Genomic DNA, 23,266 nt, shown 5'->3' on the forward strand with positions numbered 1-23,266 from the left:
TATTCTAAACATTTTTAAAACACCACATATGTTAACATTTAGTTTCTAACAGTTGTTTGTCTTGACACAAGGAAAAATGTCTGTACCACACACACACACACACACACACACACACACACGCACACACACACACACACACACACACACTGTACCCTGCATGCATTAATAAGCAAGTCTTACTGTGCAATGAGGAAGACAGCAACATATCTGCAGCTCTGAGAAGTACAGAGCTCCTAAAGGGACATGGAAGTAAAAAAAAAAAGTAATGGTTTCTCATGCGCACAAAAAACAAACCTGAGTGCATAAGAAACAACTGGTCATTTTTCAATTTACACACAGGAGACCTTTACAGAGTCAGCTGCCTGAAAAATTACTTTACATGAGGAGGTGGTGATTTAAAAAGTATTGACCAGATTTGATAGAGGGAGACCAGGACATTTAGAAAGCAGTAACTTTCGATTTTAGATCAGGCCAAAAGAAATGCCATAAAATGAGGTTATATCTTTTTTAACAGGTTGATTTTTACAGCTTTACCAGTGTCAGAAGCAGAAGAATCACCATTAACCCTTGTGCTATCTTAGATGACCCCACCCTTATTTTGACGTGTTATTCCTACCATGACAAAGGTGGATAAAGGTGGAAAGATTTCATGTAATCCATGGACACCAGTGAAGATCACAAATCATTGAAGAAAAAAGGTTCAGAGCACTGTCTAGTGGGTCTAGATGACCCAACTCCCTATGGTAAAGTGCCTAGGATAGCACAAGGGTTAAACAGAAATGTTTCAGACAAATCAATGACATTGCTCATTTTTTCGCATTTGTGTGCGTGTAATGCACATGCTGAAAACACAGGACTTACTGACAGCAACAAGAGTAGGATCAGGAGCATAAATGGGAGACTCATCAACTTACAGAGTAGGAAAAACTTTTTCAACAGCCCAATCATTCTCAAGGATTATATCAACACCAAGTACTGGCAAGTGATAACGGAGCGCAACCTTAACTGGCCCTGACACAAGCGGAGAACACGGGAAGACGGTGTGCATAGGTGCTTGAATAACACTCATTTTCACTCCCCAAACCAAAGTGTCAAAACCACAAGAAGAATCAGGTGAAAACGGTAAAAGACTGCTAAGCAGTAGCGACTGATTAGCTCCAGTGTCACGCACTTATAAAACTTACTTCTTAACCGGCTGCGGCAGAGAAGTCGGTGCAAGCTTGGTAGCTGTTGCCATCATAACACATTGCAACCCATATCAAATAGCCTGATTTTGTGAAAAAGAATTTAAACATATAAAATAAAGTAGGAATAATCAATTTAACATTTATTTCTTGTGTAACTTATGAATTGTAAGCATAAGAGTTCACGCCTCCTCATTGTCCATTAATTTCTGATAATGGACACCTTGTTGGGCATTATCCCATACTTAAATTAAATGTCTACAACCTTAGGGAGACAACATGCCATGTTTATTGTAATTAGTGATGGTTGAATTAATTCTACATGACATAATTTCCTCCTCAGCTAAACTTTGCTCATTGAAAAACCATGGAAGCTATCTGGTTAATAAACACCTTAGGTTACAGCTGTCTAGTACGGAACCCTATAAGATTATGTTTCAGTTTTAACACACATTTCAAAGCAAACATGCAGGAAACAAGGGACTTTTGCACAACTTTATTAATGTTCCTTAGTAGGATGCTTTGTGTTGATGAAATGTCTGTCACAGACCAAACATAGTAACACATAATTTACGTAAAACTGTGATTTAGAAGCAAGTGGGATCAAAACTAAAGAATGTGAATACTTGGTTTGATGACATGTGTAGCGCTCGTTGAATTGTAATCTTGACCTATTATATTCTGTTCGTTGAAAGATAAGAACCCACAAATTTGGCTTTAGAAAACCAAATCAGACGCTGCAGCTTAAATAACTTATGTCCAGGTCCAGCATTGGTGGTGTCGTCTTTATATGAATAAAAGTCTAGTTCTGTGATGCTGTGAAAAAGTGAATAAAGTAAATATATTATATTCTTATCAGAACATAAATGTTTCTACGAACGTTTTCCTTTAAACCTCAGAATGGTGCAAAGGTTGTGAGGAGTGTAAATCTTATGATAAAATAAGAATCCCCCCCCCCCCATAAGTTTGTTTTGAGTTTCAAGTCCTTTACACAAATTGCTGAACTTCTGCTAAGTTTCACTTTTTAAACTGCTTCTTTGAGATTCTTTTTTTTTTTTTTGATAAATCGTTCTGGTGACATGTAACCATGTTCCTCTGATTACTAATGTGAATATGAGACGTACAGAACAGTGCCATCTTGTGGCTGGAAGGAATCAGTGACGTGTCCAAAGAGCAAAGAGAGAACAATTCATAGAAGTAAGAGTGGAAGCAGCATCTTTACCGGAACATCATCATCACAAATGTAAAGAAGGCACCACCATGTTCTTTGCGAAAGCCTAAAAATCTAAAATTTAGTGCAGCCAGGACTGATTTGTTCAACCCTTGGAAAGAATCTGGCCCCCTGCAACAGGTCAGATGGGAGTGTTAGGTAAAAGTCCATCAGAACTTGTGGTGATCCCATTACAGACAAAGCCTCTGGCGTTTCTGCCTCTCGCCACTTCACTGTTACTTTTGCCCAGAGTCTTGTTCCCTGTTGGCTCCACCTCCTCAGGTGTTACCTTGCCAGCATCTCTGCTGGAAGGCTGAGGCTGGGGGATCGTTTTGCAGTGGCATCGCTGTCGGATAAAGTAAAGACTTATTGTAATCAGCAGACTGAGACACAGCACCAGCAGAATGGACACAGCCACCAGCTCTTTGAGATAGCAGGGACCTCGGCTGGACACTAGGAGCTCCCCGTCATGGAGCTTCACCCCTCTCCATTGAGATTCCTCAGTCCACACAGTCTTGTTTCTGGCTCGGTGAGTGCTGGAGGCAGGGATGCTCTGAACAGACAGGGAAGGGGTGTTGTCTTTTTGTCCTAAATCGGTTGGATTTAGGACAAAATCCCTGTCCAAACTCCCCGTGGAGGTGTTTGGACTAGGTCTGCGTGCAGGCTGAGTAACTGGAGTCTGATGGGTGTAGCTGGTTGGAGCTTGGCTGCTCTTCTGCTTAACGTGATAGATGGCCATGGTTTGTCGGTAGCCGTTTTCTGTGGACAGGCACAGGTAGTGGCCCAGAGTTGTGGGTGTGGCCACAAAGCTCAGGCTGCCATCTTTTAGCTGCAGGTAGAGGCTTGAGGACAGCCGGCTGTTGGGGCGCTCCCACTGCTGCTGAGAAAGCTGCGATGCTGCAGGACAGTGGAGCCGCACCACCTCGTTCAGAGAGACTGAAACCAGCTCACCAGCTGGGCATGTACCTGATATATACAGATTACAGGAGAAAGTAGTCGTCTGAGTGTACAGACATAACCTCAACCAAAACAGCAGAAAAACTCATTTTATTTATGTATTTATTCTTTCTGATTTTCATAAATGGTTTAAAACAAGCGCACGATGCTTACAGGACAGTAACATGAATATCTACTGTTTCATGCAAAACTCCTGTAACCAGCAGGGTTTTTTATTTTATTTTATTTTAATGTATATCAAAATAGTTCTTCAGGTAAAAGAACTCACCTGTGTGCAGTTTGCTAGGTCCAAATCTGGTTCTGTGTGTTAACAAGGCACTGCTGCAAGCCTCTTCCACGTTTCCTCCATCTACATCCTGGTTCCTGTACACAAAAAAAAAAGAAACACTCGTATTTTTCTGACAGCTCACAACTACCTGTACCCCCACAAAATGACAGTTCATTTCAGGATGAAGATGGGAGTCATGGACACAACAAAGCAAGAGCGCCCAAAAACCAACAACAGCCAAATCACTATCTACAAGCTGCTCCAAAGAAACAAGAGATCAATAAAAACAAATGTTTGTAGAAATTTAAGATATTTTTTAATTTCTGTCCTGAAAACAGACACATCTTATAAAATGAAAATACTTTGAAAAACTTATTTTATTTATGTAATATAGTTCTAAAGTCTAAACATAAAAAGTACAAATATTCACACTTTAGATATTTATATCCGATTCTTTTAGTTTATCATCATTCAACATTAACAGCACACTGATTAAAACATTCTTAATTCACCAGTCAAACACAGCAAGTGTGGACATGGCCAATTCAGCTGTGGTTCCAAAAATACCAGGAATATGATAAAAACGGATAAAGCATTTAGGGAAAATATCAATCAGCTTTTTGTTTGCATCATAATTTGTTTGTACTGCAGCTTTGGGACTTATTAAAGTTATATTCATCCCTGTTTACCAAAAATGCGTAATGATTATTTTTAAAAATGCAGGACAGGTTTTCACAGTGATGATCCATGATAACATGCAATCACACTTACAGAGGGGTCTGTGCTTCAAAGATCTCTACACAGGCCCTGCCAACTGGGTCCCAAGCACAGAAGGGGTCTCTTGACAAAACACACTGGGCGCAGTTCCAGTAGAAAGAACAGTTGGAAACTGGAATCTTCACCAACCTCTCTGATGTTCCGACATAAATCACACCCTGCACGAAAAAAATGACCAGAAAATTGTTCAGCCAAAGTTGCTGCAAACTGGTCCACTTGTATTCAGGTTCTACTGAATGTACAGCAATGACAGTCACATCCACAGAGTTTGGTCAAGAGCCAGAAAAAAAAGGACTTTTTTTTTTTTTAATGTGCATAGAAGAGGAATCAATAAATCAGTGTGCACCTTTGGAATGGAGAGCTTCAGACTCTTGACAGCCTGAGGGTTCTGGAAAACCTGAATTTCCTCAATGATGTGGGCGCCGCCCCGCAGCAGCACTGCTTTATGCAACTGACCAGCTTCTGGAACAGAGCAGAAAAACACACACACACCCTCAGAATCATCTGAACTTTGATAGGAGTCTGCATTTAAATGATAAACTCACTTTTTTACAAACTGATAACTTGACTCATTTAGTTAAAACAGCAGCCACCACAAAGTAACAATCTATAAATTTCTATTCAATTTGTGGATGAACAATAATACCTCAGAAATATTAACCCTTTATGTGCATATTTGTGCCTCCACTGGTGTGTGAATGTGCATGAATGTCCCGGTGATGGTCAGAGGGACTGTAGGCGCGAAGTGGCAGCCATGCCTCTGTCATCACCAAGTATGAACGAGGAGTGAATGAATAATGGACACATTGTAAACGCTTTGGGCGTCTGGAAAAGCGCAGATAAATCTAATCCATTATTATTATTATTATTATTATTATTATTTTAGTAACAGCTATTACAGACAAAAGCCATTTTTCCATGCCCGTCTCTGCTTTAAGTGACAAACCTGGGTCAGGGTCTACCTGTGAGCAGGAACAGCATGGTGTAGTGCTTCCTGTTGACAGCTTGCACTCTCTGCACACTTAGACGACAGTAGATGTGCTCCGCCGAAACCATTGTCAAGCTTCTTGCAACCGGCCGTACGCTGTCTTCAGTCAGGAAATTTTCTTTAACAAAGCGTAGAGCATTGTCGGACGCATTGTGAAGGCCACACTAAAATCCAAGAGAAAAACATATTAACCTCCCAAACCTCCAACCCTCATTTCCTCCAACCCTTTCTCCCTTCACAAACTGAGATAAACTACACAGTTGCCCGTCTGGACTTCTTAACCCCCTGTGACTATTTGCATAACCCTTTGAATATAACTTGGTCTATGTTTTCTACCCTGTAGTTCATCATCATTCAGAGGCAGAAAAAAGACTTTTCCTGCTTATTTCAAAATGGCGACTCTCATTAAATCTCTGACATTTTTGGCGGGAAAAGTTTGGCCAATTTTCTAAACTTCATGGTGACAATAACTCATCTATTTGTATTCTTTTTTTAAAAACATTACCTTCTGTAGAATGCAAAATTTGTTGATAATTATTTATTTATGATAGGAAAATAAGTTGTTTTTTTCCTGAATCCTCGTGAATATTTTTATATCTTAAACTGACATTGTTGTGAGCAAAAACTATTAAATCACCCAACGTATCATATCCATGTCTTATTAAAACAATATTGCAAAATTATTTTGTGGATTTCATCAAAGGGTTTAAAAATCATCTTAATTTAAAATTTGAATTTTCTGTTGATTCTTTGGTGGCCATGGTGCAGTGGTATTGCGGTCAACCTCTGACTGTAAGACTGCAGGTTCGATTCCCGCCTTCCCATATGTCGAAGTGTCCTTTGGTGCCTCTGGTGCCAGTGTTCAGTAGCGGAGCCGCCATGTGTGTGTGAATGGGTGAATGGGACTGTGACTGTAAAGCGCCTTGGGCCTTCGAGGAAAGTAGAAAAGCGCTATACAAGTATACGCCATTTACCATTTAGTGGGCTTTACAGGGTTAATACAGCTTTACAACAGGTCAAATAAAATGACCCAGATGTTTGTACATGGCTGCCATGATGAGCTGGAAAAACCCTGTGAAATACTTCATCAACTATTTAAAAGAAAATATAAAAACACATTTTGTTTTAACATTTCGAAATGATTACTTTCATTAAGTCATCAAAACTGTAGTTTTTGTATATTAGACCATCCAATACTAGTTATCATCTATAAGCATTGACGGAGCCTCTTCACGTGCATAAAGCATAAAAATGTACCTCTCCTGGATTTGCCACCTTTTCTTGAACTCGTGCACTCCACTGTAAGGTGTCTCTGTTTAGGACCTTGTAGTTTCCAGAGAAAACTGCTTTAATATCAGCCAGTCGGAATGAACACACTGCTGAGCGTCCAGAGTTGACAGGCCTGTTGAAAAAGAAACCATCATTCATTCTACCATAGAGAAATCAGAGCTCACTTGACTGCTGACTAAAATGTGAAATGAGTTTTCTGCAGGTATTGATTTGTCAAAGACGCTCAGCACACTGTAAGAGTCAAACCTGTTCACCTACACTGGTATGTGCACATAATGCTACAAACACACCAGGCATGTGACACGCGTTCAAGACGCTGCTAAATGCGGGTTCTTGAAAGTGCGTTTAGCCCATGGTGTTCAAACTGGACAAGCAGGGAGGGCCTTCTTCGTCTTCTTTTTCTTTATCAACTGTTAACCAGTGCATGTCCAGCATCAACAGTTGGAAGAGACTTGGTGTGAAATGTTGAAGCAGTAAAAATCTTGCTCCAGGCTTTTTCTTTCATAGCTCTGTTCTCATATATATGAAAGACTTGGTGACATATGTTTCTGTTTATAACAAAAGGTTGTCTGTACAGAGGGAACTTAATTTGCTCTTCACAACTTAAGGCCCGTTCACACCGGGACGAATTTTGCCGGCGATTTTCGCCGACGTTTAACGCCTCGTGACTAAACAAAGGGCACCAATGAGAGTGTGCACACCGACGCGAAAAAACGCCACGCGTAAAAAAAAAAAAAAAAAAAAAAAAAAAGCCTCTGGTTCGTTTTTTCTTTTTTGGACGCCTCGCGTCGAAATCTGTTCGACCAATGAGAATGGCGCTTTTGCACACGTGTCTGGAGCTTCTGAAGTTACAGTAAAACACAACTTGGGGGCGCTCAAACACAAAACTGCCTTGCTGAGCACACATACCAGCGAAGAAGTTAGACGCCAAGTAGCGTCTACACTGCCGCGAAGAAATAATGACGGACATTCTAAAATATCCCCGAACCAAGCACCAGTTGGAGCTACTGGTGCTTGAAATATTCATGTTTTCTTTGTTTGATTCTGACAAGCGCGTAAATACTTGCTCTCCTCTTCTGAGTGAAAAGCGACTTTAAGAAGTGTAAAGTTGCGCAGCGCCACCTTGTGTACAGGAGTATTTTTGTTTACATTAAGCGCCATCTAATGTCAGGGAAGGAAATTGCATGTTCGCTCGGCTCATCGTCAGCGAAAATCGCCTGGGTGTGAACACAAAAGACGTGGCGAAAAACGCTGGCGAATAACGCCTGGCGAATATTCGTCCCGGTGTGTACGGGCCTTTAGACCATTAAACTACTAACACAACTAAAACACAAATATTATGAACATGGCGAGAAGACTGGAAACACTATTAGCCCAATAAATGAAAGAAAATGCGGCATCAAGACTAATTACCGAAATACAAATGTATACAGGGCAAATTACCAACGATTTAAAAGCAATTAACGACGTGTTTAAGTGTTTTTATTCCAAACTTTACTCCTAAGAATCCAAAAAAGACCCTTAAAAAGCTCCTAATAGACAACTTTTTTGCAAATATTTATATGCCCGCTATCAGCTTTGAAAATAAGAAGTTATTAGATCAGGGGTCGGGAACCTATGGCTCGCGAGCCATATATGGCTCTTTTGATGGTCACATGTGGCTCGCAGACAAATCTTTAATTATACTTTTTTTTCATTAGACCAGTCCTTCTCGGGCGCGATGGGATGCCAGAAGCGCGCAGTCGTAGCGGTGCTTAGAGAGAAAAATCTGCGCCAGCGCTATCAGTTTACTATTATCTATTATTTCACAGAGTTTGTACCACCTGGAAACCTGTGAATTGCCGTGCCTAAAACTGCGCCCTCCCGTCTCTGAGAAAGAGTGCGCAGATGCGGGGACGGGATGTTAGAGGGAGAAAGCAGAGGGTGGGGGTGAGGTGTTGTGGGGACAGGCAGCAGGTGAATCGCGCAGGGATTGTAAAAACGTAAAACCTGCTGCCCGTCACTCACTGTAGCGTGTGAGTGTGTGTTTGGCTCCATGTCTGCATGTGAGCAGTCTGTCTCACATCTACAGAACATTCAGACCTAAGATCACGTTTAAAGTCTCAACGCCTGAACGAAGCAGAAACTCACCACGTATCAACCAGACTAGACCATCAGCAGACAACTACCACGAGAAATAATACTCATCATTTATTAGCAACAGCATAACAATGTTATTAAAAAGAATCCACAGACTTATTGTACTTTAAAAATGTTGAAATTAAATAAAATGCACACATTCATTTGTATTTTTAGTTTTAAACATATTGTCGCGGACTGAGCGGCTGTTGGGCCGCGTTGAAAGTTCTGAAGTTCATTGAACGCATCTGATTGGCTCTCAGTTCTGTCGCTCAGCCTGTTATTAGGTAGTTTGGACCAATGGTGTTCAGCCATGGGCCAAATAAGGGAAATGGGAGGGCTGGAGCAGGAGGGGGGGAATATAAAGTTGTCGTCTCAGCGGGAGACATTCAGAAGTTGCTGAACTAATTGTACGGCGTTTGTTGCGGTCTGCAGTAACCAGAATAAAGAACCTTAAAAGAGGTTAAGTCTCCGTGCCTCCATGTGGGAAAGGGACGCTACATTATTGTATGGCTCTTTCGAAATTACATTTCAAAATATGTGGCGTTTATGGCTCTCTTGGCCAAAAAGGTTCCCGACCCCTGTATTAGATGAACAAATCACAAAAAAAGAAATAAAAGTAGCAATTCACAGTATGAAAAGTTCCAAATACCCAGGCCCTGATGGGTATATTGCAGAGTTTTATAAAATGTTCAAGGATCAGCTTGCCCCACTTTTGCTGCAGGTCTATAATGAATCTTTATCAACAGGACATTTACCACCAACTTTATATGATGCTAACATTTCCATTAATCCATAACGTTTGCAAAGACCCGACAGAACCGGGATCTTACAGACCCATTAGCCTTTTTAATGTAGACAATAAAATACTGGCTAAAATATTAGCTAGACGTTTAGAAACCATTCTTCCAACTGTTGTGTCTTCAGACCAAACTGGATGTATTAAAGATATACAAATGTTTTTGAACATCAGAAGGTTGCTTAATATTATTTACACCCGTAACCCTAAAAACGAAGGGCTAGAGGTGTTGCTCTCATTGGACGCAGAAAAAGCGTTGGACAGGGTTGAATGGGATTTTCTCTTTTCAACCCTGTCTAGGTTTGGCTGTGGCCCTAACTATATCTCTATGATAAAGTTACTCTATGCCCATCCTAATGTGTCAGTACAAACAAACAACATTTTTCAAGTCCTTTCTCTCTCCAACATTCAACAAGACAGGGCTGCCCTTTATTTCCTCTTTTATTTTGCTTGGTCATTAGAACCCTTGCCATGTCCTTGTGTTCAGCTAACACCTATAAGGGGATTGTGAGAGGAAATGCAGAGCATAAAGTGACTCCATGTGCAGATGATCTGCTTTTGTACATTTTAGACCTTCTTTCGTCAATACCTTCAATTATGACTATCATCTCTAGATTTGGCGACATATTAGGATACAAGATTAATATTTCAAAGAGCATGTTTCCCATAGATTTCAGCAGTACAAACTTGAACATACTGATATCTTTTCCTTTTGATGTTTCGAATAATTTCAGATACCTCGGAATTAACACAACAAAAGATATATCTGGACTTTTTAAACAATTTTTTTTAAATCGCTATCAAGAAACAGACAAACAATTTAAGCGACTAGGTAATCTACCCGTTTTATAGCTGGTCCTGTAAATATAGTCAGAATGAATACTTTGCCAAAATATTTTTCTTTTCCAATGCATCCCTATCATAATTCACAAAAAGTTTTTTTTAAATAGATTCTCTTGCACAGAATTAAAAAAGTTTTTTTGCAAAGACCAACATTCTTGGGCGGATTAGGACTACCCAGCTTTCGTCTGTATTATTGGTCCTGTAATATTCAATGTAAGTCCTTCTGGGACAGACAGACCAGACCTGATTGGGAACGGTCGGAAAATCAAGCTTTCTTCCCAAATACATTAAAGTCACTGCTATACTGTACATCAGATCTTTCTAAATTTAAATGCCAGAACCCAATAGTATCTCAGTCCCTTAAAATGTGGTCCCAGATAGGAAAATATTTTAAATGGAATTTTTGTTCAGTACAAATGCCATTGACCAACAATCAAGCTTACAAACAAAGGAGTTCTAAAGGGATCCACTTAGTGGCAGAGTAGTTCAAAAATAAGACCTTCTCTACCTTTGACCAATTGAAACAAAAATATCACCTTGATAACAAAGATTTTTTCAAATATTTGCAGATTCGCGACCTTTCTAGGGCAATTTTTCCCTCCTTTCCCAGTCAACCAGAGGAAAATGTTATGGATGAGATTCTACTCAAAGATCAATTGAAAAACAACTCTATTTCTACAAAATATCATAATCTTTTAAATATTGAATGCAACGTTAGATTGGACCATCTGAAAGAAGCCTGGAGTTTGGACTTGACAACAACAATTACGGAAGAACAGGGGATAAAGGCTCAGCAACAAGTTCACTCCTCATCAGTGTGCAGCAGACATGGTTTGATCCAGTTCAAAATCCTTTACAGAACGCACCAGGAGTGGACCCTTCATTGAACGTTGTGGACATGTTCCTGTCTCCCTGTCCCACACATTTTGGGACTGCAACAAAATCCTTCCCTATTGGAAAGGAATATTTGAAGTATTGTCTCTAATATTCAAGGTTAAACTCCCATTGGACCCTATACCAGGATTATTCAGAGTACCAACGGCTGGAATTTGTTTAAGCAGTAAACAAAAAAAGAATGTCTTAAGTTATGTTACCCTACTGGCTAGACGTCTAATCCTACTTAAATCGAAAAGCAAATTTCCCCCAACACATTTTCATTTGGTAAGAAACATAATGCAATATTTAAATTTAGAAAAGTTTAAATTTTCATTGAGACAGCAGGAATACCTTTTTTTATGAAACATGGCAAAAATGTATTGATTATTTCAATGGTATATAGACAAATCAACTTCTACTTAAACATTTAATTGTAAAATGGGTGTTTTTTTTTTTTTTGTTTGTTTGTGTGTTTTGTTGTTGTTGTTTTTTGGTATTGTATTGTTTGCTGAAAAAAAGAATACATTTCTCCTCCATGATCAATTTTCTAATGGTTGCCACTTCTGTGAGTTAAAAGGGACGCCATCCATTTATCACTAGCAAATCTGAATCCCTGAGTCTTTGAAGTTTCACAGTCCTCTAAAAATGTGAACGCACAGAAGGGAGGGCAAGGCGGGAGCCGAACCTACAACCTTTCAATTAGAGGTTTTACGCCCCGGCTCTGCTCCAGATTCGCCCGATGTGGTAATAAAGCTCTATTTTGAAGCCTCTGTTTGAGTTCACAAACATGAAGGCCACACCCACCTGTTTTGTTTTACCTTTTTCCAGGACAACTGAAAACCATTTTGCAGAACAAAAACGGTCAGATTTGAGGAGATGGATAGACTGAATATTGTAAAGATCGCTTACAGCATTACTGAGTACAGGCGCTGTGCGCATTATAAATACCATCTAAATTGTAATTATTCAGAATACAAAAAAAGAACAACCAAAGAGTTTTATATCATTACTTGCAGAAAAATACCAAGAAATCTTTGACACTTATGGTCAATTTGATGATGTTAAATACCTAAAAACCAAATTTTTGCTTTGATGGTATTACCATCACTATGTGCATTATGGCATTGATCCCATTTGACATATTCATCATATTTTTCAACATAAATGAATTGGACTGCTGTGCAAGGCTGACCAACTTTAACACTCCAGTTCCTTTCAACTTGTTTTTCATTTATCCCTGCATTATTTGATGCTAATTTACCTTGGTTAGGTAAGTTTAGTCAAATAAAAGCTTTAATGATCGGATCCAGATGATAACAATTACTAAATAAAATGTAGACAAGTATAGGAAAATACTGAAAACTGACCACTGGGATGTGAAGATACCATAGAAGAGTGTGTCATCTGCAGGGGCTCCCTCTGCTGGTGGGAGGATGCTAATGTCCTGGAGCACATTGTAAGGTAGCTCACTGCCAGCCTGGCACAACAGTTGAGCTTTGGCAAAAGTGGTCCATCTTCGTTGCAGAGTTCGCTGACCTCCGACGTCACTCTGACAAACAAACGAGAGGAGAGAAGACAATAAGAGAGCAAAGAAGAATAAACAGGAAATGTATCTCTATTTTCCGAAACTCATTTGCCAAGCTCAGCTTTTATTTAGGGGCAATATGTCCCTGATCAGGCTGCATTTTGAAAATGTAAAACAAAAAAAACTTTTTGTCCTTTTTTGCACTCACCACACAGATCTGGGAGACACGAGAGACGATGAATTTATTGATAAAGTCATACTCTCTGCCAGCTTCACTGAAAAAGAAATAGATTTTTTCCTCGTGTGGAATGTAGATGGATCTGATGAAGGTCGGATCTACGGCAGACAAAGATACAATGTCACAGAGATATTTTTTTACTCTGAAGATTGACTTCTGTACAATCTAGAAGAACAGTAATATCTCTCAGTTGGGACTTGACGTTCCTGCTCAGACATTTCAAAGAAATCCCTATATATGAGGAGATAATGGTTCAAAGATATTGAGATCTCACATATTTAATAATGACAATAAAACATACCGTACATTAAAAATCGTAATAAATATCTTTTTACCGGTACTCATTCTTATCATATTTTCCAAAGCACATTCTTTGAGCTGCATTTAGTGAAAATCTGGTTTGTACTTTAAAAACAACTGACTTGGTTAATAATGGAAAATTATAAATACATGATCAAAAATCGGTTATTTAAATAATTATTTCAATGGGAAACCACAGCTAAAATCAAGGACCAATAACCTGCCAGACCTTAATCTTAAACTTAGCTCTTCCTCTCGGTCTTGCAGCCAAGAAAAAAGTTCAGCACTGGTCGCGCATATTTGGAAAATTACGTGGGAACAGTCACTTTCTTTCTGGCATTTCATCAAAGTGCTGTGCAAGTGAATTCATTCATATCCACCGTTCCTGAGACTATCAGTCGGTGTTGTTTGTGCCCCCCCCCCCTTGTGTCAAGCTCTTCACTCATGCAAAATGTAGATTGCAGAAAGGGGGGATCGAGGGCAGAGCTGCTCAGCTCAGCGCCAATGGCCAAGTCCATTGGCAACAGGGGCTTCAGATACACATGAAATATGGCTTTTAAAGAAATATACGTAGTGGGGTTGTGGTTAAAAATGTCATAATCAGAATTAAAACACCACTCGGAGGGTTTTATTTAAAAACATACATACATCATATATATACGTATATATATATATATATATATATAGATAGATAGATAGATAGATAGATAGATAGATAGATAGATAGATAGATAGATAGATAGATAGATAGATAGATAGATAGAGAGAGAGAGAGAGAGAGAGAGAGAGAGAGAGAGAGAGAGAGAGAGAGAGAGAGAGAGAGAGTCATGGGGTAGGTAACCCCTGTGCTATCTTAGATGACCCCACCCTTACATCGACGTGTTATTCCTACCATGACAAAGGTGGATAAAGGTGAAGAGGATTTCATGTAATCCATGGACACCAGTGAAGATCACAAATCATTGAAGAAAAAAGGTTCAGTGCACTGTCTAGTGGGTCTGGATGACCCAACTCCCAATGTTAAAGTGCCTGGGATAGCACAAGGGTTAAAGGTCAACCACAAGATGTTTAAGTTGACGTAAAACCAACAGTATATATTTCAGCCAAATATAAATAAAACTTAAAAAGATGTTTTGTTTTTCAACAGAAGCACCAACTGTTAAGTATTTAATCTTAAGGGAGGATGAACCCACCTTCAAGCCAACCTAACGTATCATCCAGCTTCAGGTCAAGACGCTTGCCCTCACTCAGATGTCGGGCAATGATGGGTCGATTTCCTCTATAGTCTGCTACAGTACCTGTGTAAAGTTCTCCATCTAATACATAAAATAAGTGGTTTCAAAAGGCCAAAAGACACAAACAGAGCTTTTTCATCATTGAGATGACTTCAACATAAGTGCTGGCTTTTCTACCTGATTAAAGTCCTCTATTCTTTCTGTTATATGCTTACCTACAATGACAGCAGTGTTGCGCTGATATGGGTCATAGGGGCAGCGACCTCTTCCTTCATCGAGGTTCTGGTGCATTGTTAATGGCTGTAAGTTCTGGACAGAAATGCGTAAAAATGTAGTTTAATTACAATTACAATTCAAATGTACTCCAAAAAAGAATAAACTGTGGTGTACATTTCCTTAAAAAACTTACTATGTATGTGCAGCGTGGACTAAAGGCAAAGGTTCCACAGGCATAAAGGTGGCTGGAGTTCAAGAACTCCAGGACACGAATAAAATTAGAGCAATCAGCCTAAAAAACACAAAGAAGAACAACAATATAAAAAGCTTTTGGTAAAACCAATGTCTGCTGCTAACAGAAAACAGCAGCGGAGTAGAGAATTTATTTGACCTTTAAAGCTTTCTGTTACACCTTGTTGACTCAGTTTAGTTGCAGTAGTTGGCTGATACTTCGCATCCTTCAGTCACTATGTCTACACTGACTGCAAAAACGGAAACTAAAGGGACTCTTGTTTCAAGAAAAATGTCTTGCAAGAAAAATGATCTTATCAAGAAAGTTTTAGCTAGGAAGTAATCTTAGTTTAAGAGGGGGCGGAGCTATGGGGAGGCAGCTGCCCTCCCAGCAACTTGCTCCCCTCACTCCCTTTTCAAGTCAATCTTGCTATTATTGTTGACAAAGATTATGAACTCCTCGATACAAGCTTCTTTAAGCATTGCAAAAATAACAAAATTAATGTTTTTTAATTAAATAAAAACAAGATTAATAAATCTGTTAGAAATACCTATTTTTTTAGTTCGTAGGTTTGCTGTTTTTAACGCAACACAAATCAGGTCCTTACCAATTTCTTTCCCTTCATGGAACACTGTTCCAGGTCTTTGTCTGAAGGACTCCAGTCCAGCTGAAAAAAAGTGTCACGTCACATCAGACACCACTGGTTGTGACCAGATCATGCGTCTGTGGACAAACAGTCAATCATTACCTTGTTCTTCAAAGTCATAGCATCTTTTTGGCTAACATCCAGCTCCAGCAAAGCGTCCCGGGCTCCAACGTAGAGCGTTTCTTCATCCGGAGTGAGAAGCAGTAATGTGGTGTTTTTGATGTCATCGTTAATGAAGCTTGTGAGACGTCTCCCGGGACTTCCTGTTTTTCAGCAGCAGGCAGTTGGAGACAGTTATAGATGTCTTTATAGAAGCAGGCTGCAGTCAAGGATTCATTCAGATGTTTGCAAAACTTTATGTATCGCAGTCTGTGAGCAGAATGCTGAAGCTGTGGTCTACCAAAAAAGAAACCTCAGTCTCATAACTTAGTTTCTGTTCTTTCAGATATGAATCAGGGGTAAAAATCTGTATCCATAAGGTCAGCATAGGTCAGGGATTGGAGAAAAAGCACCAGGAGTGCTATCCAAAGTTAAATAACACAGAATTTAGTCAAGAAAAAAAACAAAATGGTGCTGTAATATGTACAAGCTTCTTCCGCCTTCAAACTTCATGGTTTACCCACCAAAAAGCTTTTACAGCTGTGACACTTGGCATGTGGAAAAAACCAGGAGTTGAAAAAAAAAAAAACAGGAGTTTTTTTTTTTTCTTGAAAAACCAGGAGTTTTTCTTGCTCCAGCAAAAAAAACTTCTGTTGGTTAAAATAGCATCTCATTCTAAAAATCTTGTTTAAAGAGGAGATCCTCTGTATAGATATTTTGTAGTTGTAGATCAGAACAACTCGTTTGAACTCACCCATGGGGAAGGAGACTCTGGGTGTCAGTCTTGTCAAACAAGGACCCAGCAAACCCAGCAGGACCACAGTGAGACTCAGGAAGCTGGAATTGTCCATTTGGAGCTGCCTGAGTTGGACAAAAGCCGCACAGCCGGCTGTCTGCGGCAAAACAAACATGCAGATGCACAGAGACACAAACAGAGTCAGCTTCAATCACTTTCAAAAACACATTGTTATGCCCTGGTTGTGTAGATGTCTTGAGTTGGCGAAGATATGAGAAATGTTTTCAGCCAAAGCAGACCTAACTAGCCACATAATGTTGTAAACATTGGTGAATAATGCTGCTGCTTTTAGGATTCAAACAAAGAGGATTGAAAGTGGAAAGTAAATAAGTCATTTTTTATATTAAATCCTTTGCTTTGAGTCTTCTTTGTATGACATGCAGATAGTCACTCGACTCACCAAGAGAATATCGACATATGTCTTCTCAATTGTCACAGGTGCTGTTGGTGTTCATCTCTGATTTCTGTGTTTTTCTTGTCCAATTTAACTGAGAAAAACTGGAGGTAGAATTTTTTAATAAACATGAAATTTGTTTCATATATGTTCCTTGTTTGCAATATTCAGGGGTCTGAATTGCTAAGATTGCTTTTACCATATTTAAGTATATGTCTGTCTTGACACTACATATAGGGCATTAGTCCATGAATTTGGTAAACGTATACATTTATAGTAAATGTGTTCAACAAATGTAGTCACACCATTTTTCTGAAGTTCAAAAATCTCAAGTTTTCCTTTCCGCTGCTGTGTGGTCACCAAAGTAAACTTAAAGCTTTTTAAAAAGATGATCAGATGACCAAAGGTTGTGAAGAAACACAGACACTGGTATGTTTTTCACACCATAAATTAGAATAAGATCAAAATCATACCAAAGTGAATGAGCAGGTCTGTGCTCTAATTGAGAAAAGCAATAAATAGAAGTTAATGTACTGTTTTGGCTGCCATTTTCAGAGTTTAAAAACTGTTTGAATCATCCATCACTAATATTTTAATAGCTTTGAACAATAAATCAGCTAAAACAAAAGCAGAGATTTAACTCAGAAACTCATTATAAAGGCCAACACGACTGGACATTCTGATTTTCTCTTTAAGTGTCACACAGTGAATGCAAGGGATTCAATTTAGACATAGCTGGTGCTTTCCTGACAACTCTAGAAATCCCTACTCCTCTGCCATTTAGGGGAGGATTGCAAAGATTATATAACTATAGATGAGGAGTTTATTAATCAACTTTTAAAGTGATTTTTCGGCTGAAAGTTTCTGTGTAGATCATCAGATTGAGGGATAGTTGAGGTAATGGTAAATGGCGTATACTTATATAGCGCCTTTCTTCCTACAAGGACAAAGCGCTTTACAGTCACGGACCCATTCACCCAGTCACACACACATTCACACACTGGTGGCTTGGGCATCTGCATTGGATGCCTCCTGGACCCCTCTCTAGGGAGGTGCATGTCCCATCGGAGACGGGGAAGGAAGGCCTAGGACATGGAGAAACTGCGCCTCTGGACTGGCCTGTGACACCCCCCCCCCCCCCCCCCAGTGTAAATGAAGGAAGTGGTCAGGAAGAGGGAAGTTTAGGCATCTTTACTTAGACTGCTTTCCTCACAATAACTCCTGTCGCTCTGCAGAAATGATGTCCTAGAAAACAACACAAGTTTTTGTTGACCCTGAATTAAAAAAAAGAGTCAAACTTGACTATGTTGTCACTTGAGCTTTTGTTGAAAACATCCTGTCTTAAAACAATGTTCTTCTGGACTCACGTGGTTCTTCTGGTAATGTGTGCAGCATTAAGCTGCTACTCCTCTGCACGAATGTTTTTAGCTGGGCTTAAGCTGCAAATAAGCCGCTTGCTGCGCTGGAGCTGCTTCATAGTCTAGATTTAGTGACTTGCCTCTCCTAATAGTCATAATCAATTGGATGATGTGGTCATACAGACCAAAAATGAGTCTTGTTGTGAAATGAATTCTTTTAATTTATTGGCTAAACATAGAAAAAGCATTTATGACATAAACAATTATTAAGTTTAGTTTAAATGTGTTAATTGAAATGATAAAATGTGCTTTGTACCAAAGGCTCAAATAACCCAGGAAGCTCATCCTGGGTCTCAATAAAAGAACTGAAAACGGTCTGAAGGTCTGATGTGGATGTGTGAAGGACAGCAGAGGGGTCACCACCAGCAATGGAGGATCTGCATTAGGACTGTTGAACTTCATGCCTGTTCACGTGGGGTCCTAAGAGGACTAGCATCTTTTTAGCTTGCCTTCTCGTGTGTGAAAGGTTTAAACTGGAGAGAAGAGTAGATGTGAAGCAATGACCTCTGAAACAAGTGGGTCAGAGTGCAGATTATGGAGTCCAAGCTGAACAGCACTAAAAAGTAGAGGGGCTTTGAATTTCAGTTTTTAAGATATAAAATAAGGCTTGCCCCTTCATCTTTAATGTACAGTAAGAAATAAAAAACAATGGAGAAACCAATATTATTCTCAGAGAAGAGAAGGATTTTTAATTGGAGGTTTAAAGCTTTTTCTTGCAGGATCTCTGAACATTGGATTAGGGTCTCATCAATTTTCAGACTGTAAAAAAATATGGATCAAAGGACTTATCCTCACTTTTTAAGTATCGACCGGAGTGGCCTTTCTGTCACCCCTTCAGACTCCCTTGGGGTGAACACAACAGGACTTACCACCCAGATCTGACATGCTCAACAAAAGTCCCAGCTGGATCTCCCAAGTCATAACATTTCTTTAGCAGCCCACCACAATCTGAAGCAACAGTGAGTCACCAGTGTTGCTCGTCCATCAACCATGAGCTGCAAAATGCCCTAAGCTAAAAATGCCATTTTTAGCCTTCAAGCTAAAAAATGTCACAAAGCCAAACACCCTCATATTGCTCTAGGCCTGGTAATCCAGACCTCATCAACCTTTTATCATCACCGGTATCCCTCCTTCCAAAATGTCCAAACCATCTCATTTTTACCATCTAACGCGAGCTGTTCCCCTGATGCATTCATTCTTGATCCTTGTCACTCCCAAAGTTAACTTCAACATCTTCATCTCTGCTGCTTCCAGCTCTGCCTCCTGTCTCTTCCTCAGAGTCCCAGTAGTGGGAGTACTGGGTTTAGGAAAATAATGACATAAGGTATGGAGTTGCGAATTTATAAGAATTTTCTTCTTCTCACTCCCTTTTGTATGTTTGTTGTTTATATAATTTTGTCTTATTTTGCTGTTCTACATATATTTTCATTTATCTGGAATAAATATGTTTTGAACTTGAACTGAACATTATGACACAATTTAGAATGGTATATTTGTTTAATAGTTTTGTAGTTTAGTAATGCATTTTTTTAATGAATCTCACACAGGGCTGTGTCAGGAAGGGAATCCGGCGTAAAAATCTCTGCCAAACCGAGCTGCTAATAAAAACATGGTAGCAAGGTCTTCATAATCTGGGAAACATTTGTCTTATGTAAATTACAAGGACCTATATTTACTGGATTGATGAAAGCGCAACACTTACTAGAATTATTCTAAAGATGTTGTTGTTTTTTTCCTGATATAAGAACATAATTTGCATTCTTCTCTTTCATCAATGATGCATTTCTTACTTTTTGTAAAGGTTTTGTTGTATCATTTATAAATTAACAGAGTTGGAGTACTGTACTTGCAGAAAAAGATCCAGGATGGGAGGTGGGTGCATAAATGATCAAACAACATTTTATTCTGCTAAGATTTGGGCTTTATTTTCTCAAATGATTTAACCGTTGGCAATGTCCAAACAAAACAAAAAAAAATGACAAACTTGTCCAACGTTGTCTACCAAAACATTCACATTTTGTTATCATCTTTGTTTTATCAGTGAGAAAATTTGTCAGAGAAAAAATGTATGGTTTCAAAATCTTGCCTAAGTACATTTTTTGATTGAATCGCTCAGCAGGTCACAGGAAGTGTCTTCAGAGATGCAAAGGGAGATTGTCCAAAGGGGGATGAGCCCACATTCTTTGTAAGGAGGCTACGATTGCACAATTAAAGAAAATAGTCTAAGTGACCCATAAAAGGAGGCGGGAAGACTGGAAAAGAGGATAGACATTAGGTTTCTTCCACATATTTTATTATTTTTTTTGTGTTAATCTTTAGTGCCTGCCAGTGTATAATTTTCTTATGGAATAATATCCATAATTAATTGTGATATTCTAAATATTTTGCCGAACAAATCTTACCAAAAATCTAAAGAGACTTTGGACTAAAACATGATCTGAGCATCTCCTGTTTCAAAGATGTGTGCATTAAAGCTGCAAATGTTATCCTCCTACTTTTGTTGGATTCTAACTTCCAGTCAATGTTTCAGAGCCATAAAGTCCAGAGTCAGGAAATGCACACCTAAACTTAAATAATTATTTTACTAATACGTTGTGCAATGCGTTTTTCTATTGCACAAAAAGCCACATATTCATAAATTATCTACCCGCTGTTTTGCATAAGACCTGCAGCTTAATGCATGGATGATTAATGACAACAGTTGTTTTGTTTTATCAGATGGCCAAAGCTTTGATGTTAAATCATGTTATATTTGTTATTCAATTTTTTTTTTTGAAAAACCTGCTCATGAGCTCTGCTGAATGCCAAAGAACAAAACCTTTAAAGCATTTTATTTCATCCTGTTATTTTAACTAGCGTGCAAAAAAAATTAATAGTGGGTCACTTATTATGTTGCATGTACATTAATGATTTCCCATTTGTGAGTTTTGAGGTGTCCATTCATCTCTATACAGAAGATGCAGTTCTGCATGTAAAGAGGGACAATAACTGAAAACTGTAGCAAAATATGCTACTTGCTTGTATTAATTCGGTTTCCAACTAAATGTGTTGAAGGCTGGGATTATGTTTTTTTTTGCAAAGTCCTAAAACTTAGGCAAAGATGCAGATGAGAAAAAGTAAAAAAATACCAAATAATTTAAACACCAATGCACATGCAATTTGAATTTGTCTTGCCCTGTGTTGTTTTCTGGTCCCCTCACAACAACATCACATTGAAAACAATGCAGTTACTATAAAAGAAATTTACTGTACCTTTGGTAGACTCAGAAGAATGAGGATCTGATGGACATCCTTTCAGTTTCCCACCAGGTTTTTCTGTTCATCCATTGTTATCCAAACGCAAACCTGCTGGCGCTGTGGAATGAGTAAAAGCATGCTGCTGGATGTTTTCTGAGACGGTCCCCTCTGCAGTGCCTCAAAGCTATATCTCCTCATTCTCCATCCATTTTGAACAAAATCAGTTCAAAATGTAGAATAAACCAGCAACTAGTCCGTGCGGCCAGGAAAGAGGGTGACTAATGAGGGCAAAAGAAGCTTGGAGAGGATTAGGAGCAACCTGAAAAAAGCCGTGTGGCAGCAGCTTGGATGCCTCCTAGTGTCAGACTTGAAGCTATTTGACCCACAGTTAATTCTTGAGTGGTCAGCACAGCTGTTAAAAAAAATATTATTTTTACTGTAACAAATTAGTAAAATACTTTTGACAGTTTGATTAATTGATTTAATGAATGATGTGCATTTACGCAAATGAATAAACTTCACCACACAGACACACTGTACTCGTCCTGGATGAGCATGTGGTGAGACGCACCCTGCATGCAGTCAATTCGAGGAAGGCTGCCGGTCCCGATGGTGTCCTGGGGCGAGTGCTAAAGGATTGTGCGGACAATCAACGGTCCCACTCTGGCTGAAGTCCTCCACCATAGTTCCCCTGCCCAAGAAGCCTCACATCTCCAGCTTCATTGACTACAGACCAGTGGCTCTCACTCCAACAGCCATGAAGTGCTTTGAAAAGCTGGTCCGTAGTCACATAACAGCAGCACTTCCACCGGGACTGGACCCACACCAGTTTGCTTAGGGTGAACCGATCCACAGAGGACGCCATAGCAACAGCTCTGCACGCTGCTCTCTCCCATCTGGAGCAGCGGGGGAGCTATGTGAGGATGCTCATGGTGAGTTACAGCTCAGCCTTCAATTCTCACCCCAATTAACCTGTCTGTGGATCAGCAGCTTCCTCTCCAGAGAGTCGGAGTGGGACAGCATACACCCACTGCACTAAGCCTCAGTACCGGCTTCCCCCATGGTTGTGTACGAAGTCCTCTGCTCTACTCCCTGTACTCGTACGACTGCCCACCACAGCAACACCATCGTAAAATTCACTGATGACACCACAGTGGTGAGGCTCATCTCTGATAGGGACGAATCTGCCCACAGAGATGAGGTGGAACGGCTGTCAATAAGGTGTTCAACCAACAACCTTCTCCTCATCACATCAAATTCTAAAGAAATTGACATTGACTACAGCAGTGCTTCTCAATTATTTTTTGCCAGGCCCCCTCTAGGAAAAAGACATTGTTTCGTGCCCTGCAGTGTGAACGTAGCCTAAAGGCACACGATGATCCTGGTGTTGCGCAATCCAGGCAGTGCTTGCAGCTCCCCGCGTGCACGTTCTACCTCGCAGCCTGAGCCCACTATCCCTCCCCTTTCGTTCTCACACACGCAGCCGCGTGCGACAGGAGACAGGAGCAGCTGCAGAGACGACGGTTTACAGTTTCAAACTCGGTGATAGAACAGATAATAGTAAAACAATAGAGGCGCAGATTTTTTTCCAAGCACTGAGCCACTGTCACCACCTGGGAT

The 23,266-nt window shown here is 39.7% G+C and overlaps 1 protein-coding gene across 2 annotated transcripts; it reads right to left on the bottom strand.

Annotated features, from left to right (window-relative positions):
• Positions 1-1,665: 1,665 nt before the first annotated feature.
• LOC101174516 (semaphorin-4A) lies at positions 1,666-23,253 on the bottom strand. Of its 2 annotated transcripts, none has more exons than XM_023960081.1 (15): positions 21,662-23,253; positions 16,556-16,690; positions 15,805-15,965; positions 15,664-15,723; positions 15,018-15,116; positions 14,824-14,917; positions 14,567-14,689; positions 13,044-13,171; positions 12,678-12,859; positions 6,642-6,786; positions 5,359-5,548; positions 4,743-4,858; positions 4,391-4,554; positions 3,620-3,714; positions 1,666-3,360 (listed from the first exon to the last, which is right to left on the bottom strand). In XM_023960081.1, the coding sequence occupies exons 2-15, from the start codon at positions 16,650-16,652 to the stop codon at positions 2,537-2,539; spliced, it is 2,478 nt and encodes an 825-aa protein (XP_023815849.1). In that variant the 5' UTR covers positions 16,653-16,690; positions 21,662-23,253; the 3' UTR covers positions 1,666-2,536. The 2 variants fall into 2 exon arrangements, with proteins under 2 accessions (XP_023815849.1, XP_023815848.1); XM_023960080.1 differs by having other exon boundaries at positions 16,556-16,694.
• Between the last annotated feature and the right edge of the window lie 13 nt (positions 23,254-23,266).

This window comes from Oryzias latipes, chromosome 11, assembly GCF_002234675.1.
Source record: "Oryzias latipes chromosome 11, ASM223467v1".
NCBI lineage: Eukaryota > Metazoa > Chordata > Actinopteri > Beloniformes > Adrianichthyidae > Oryzias > Oryzias latipes.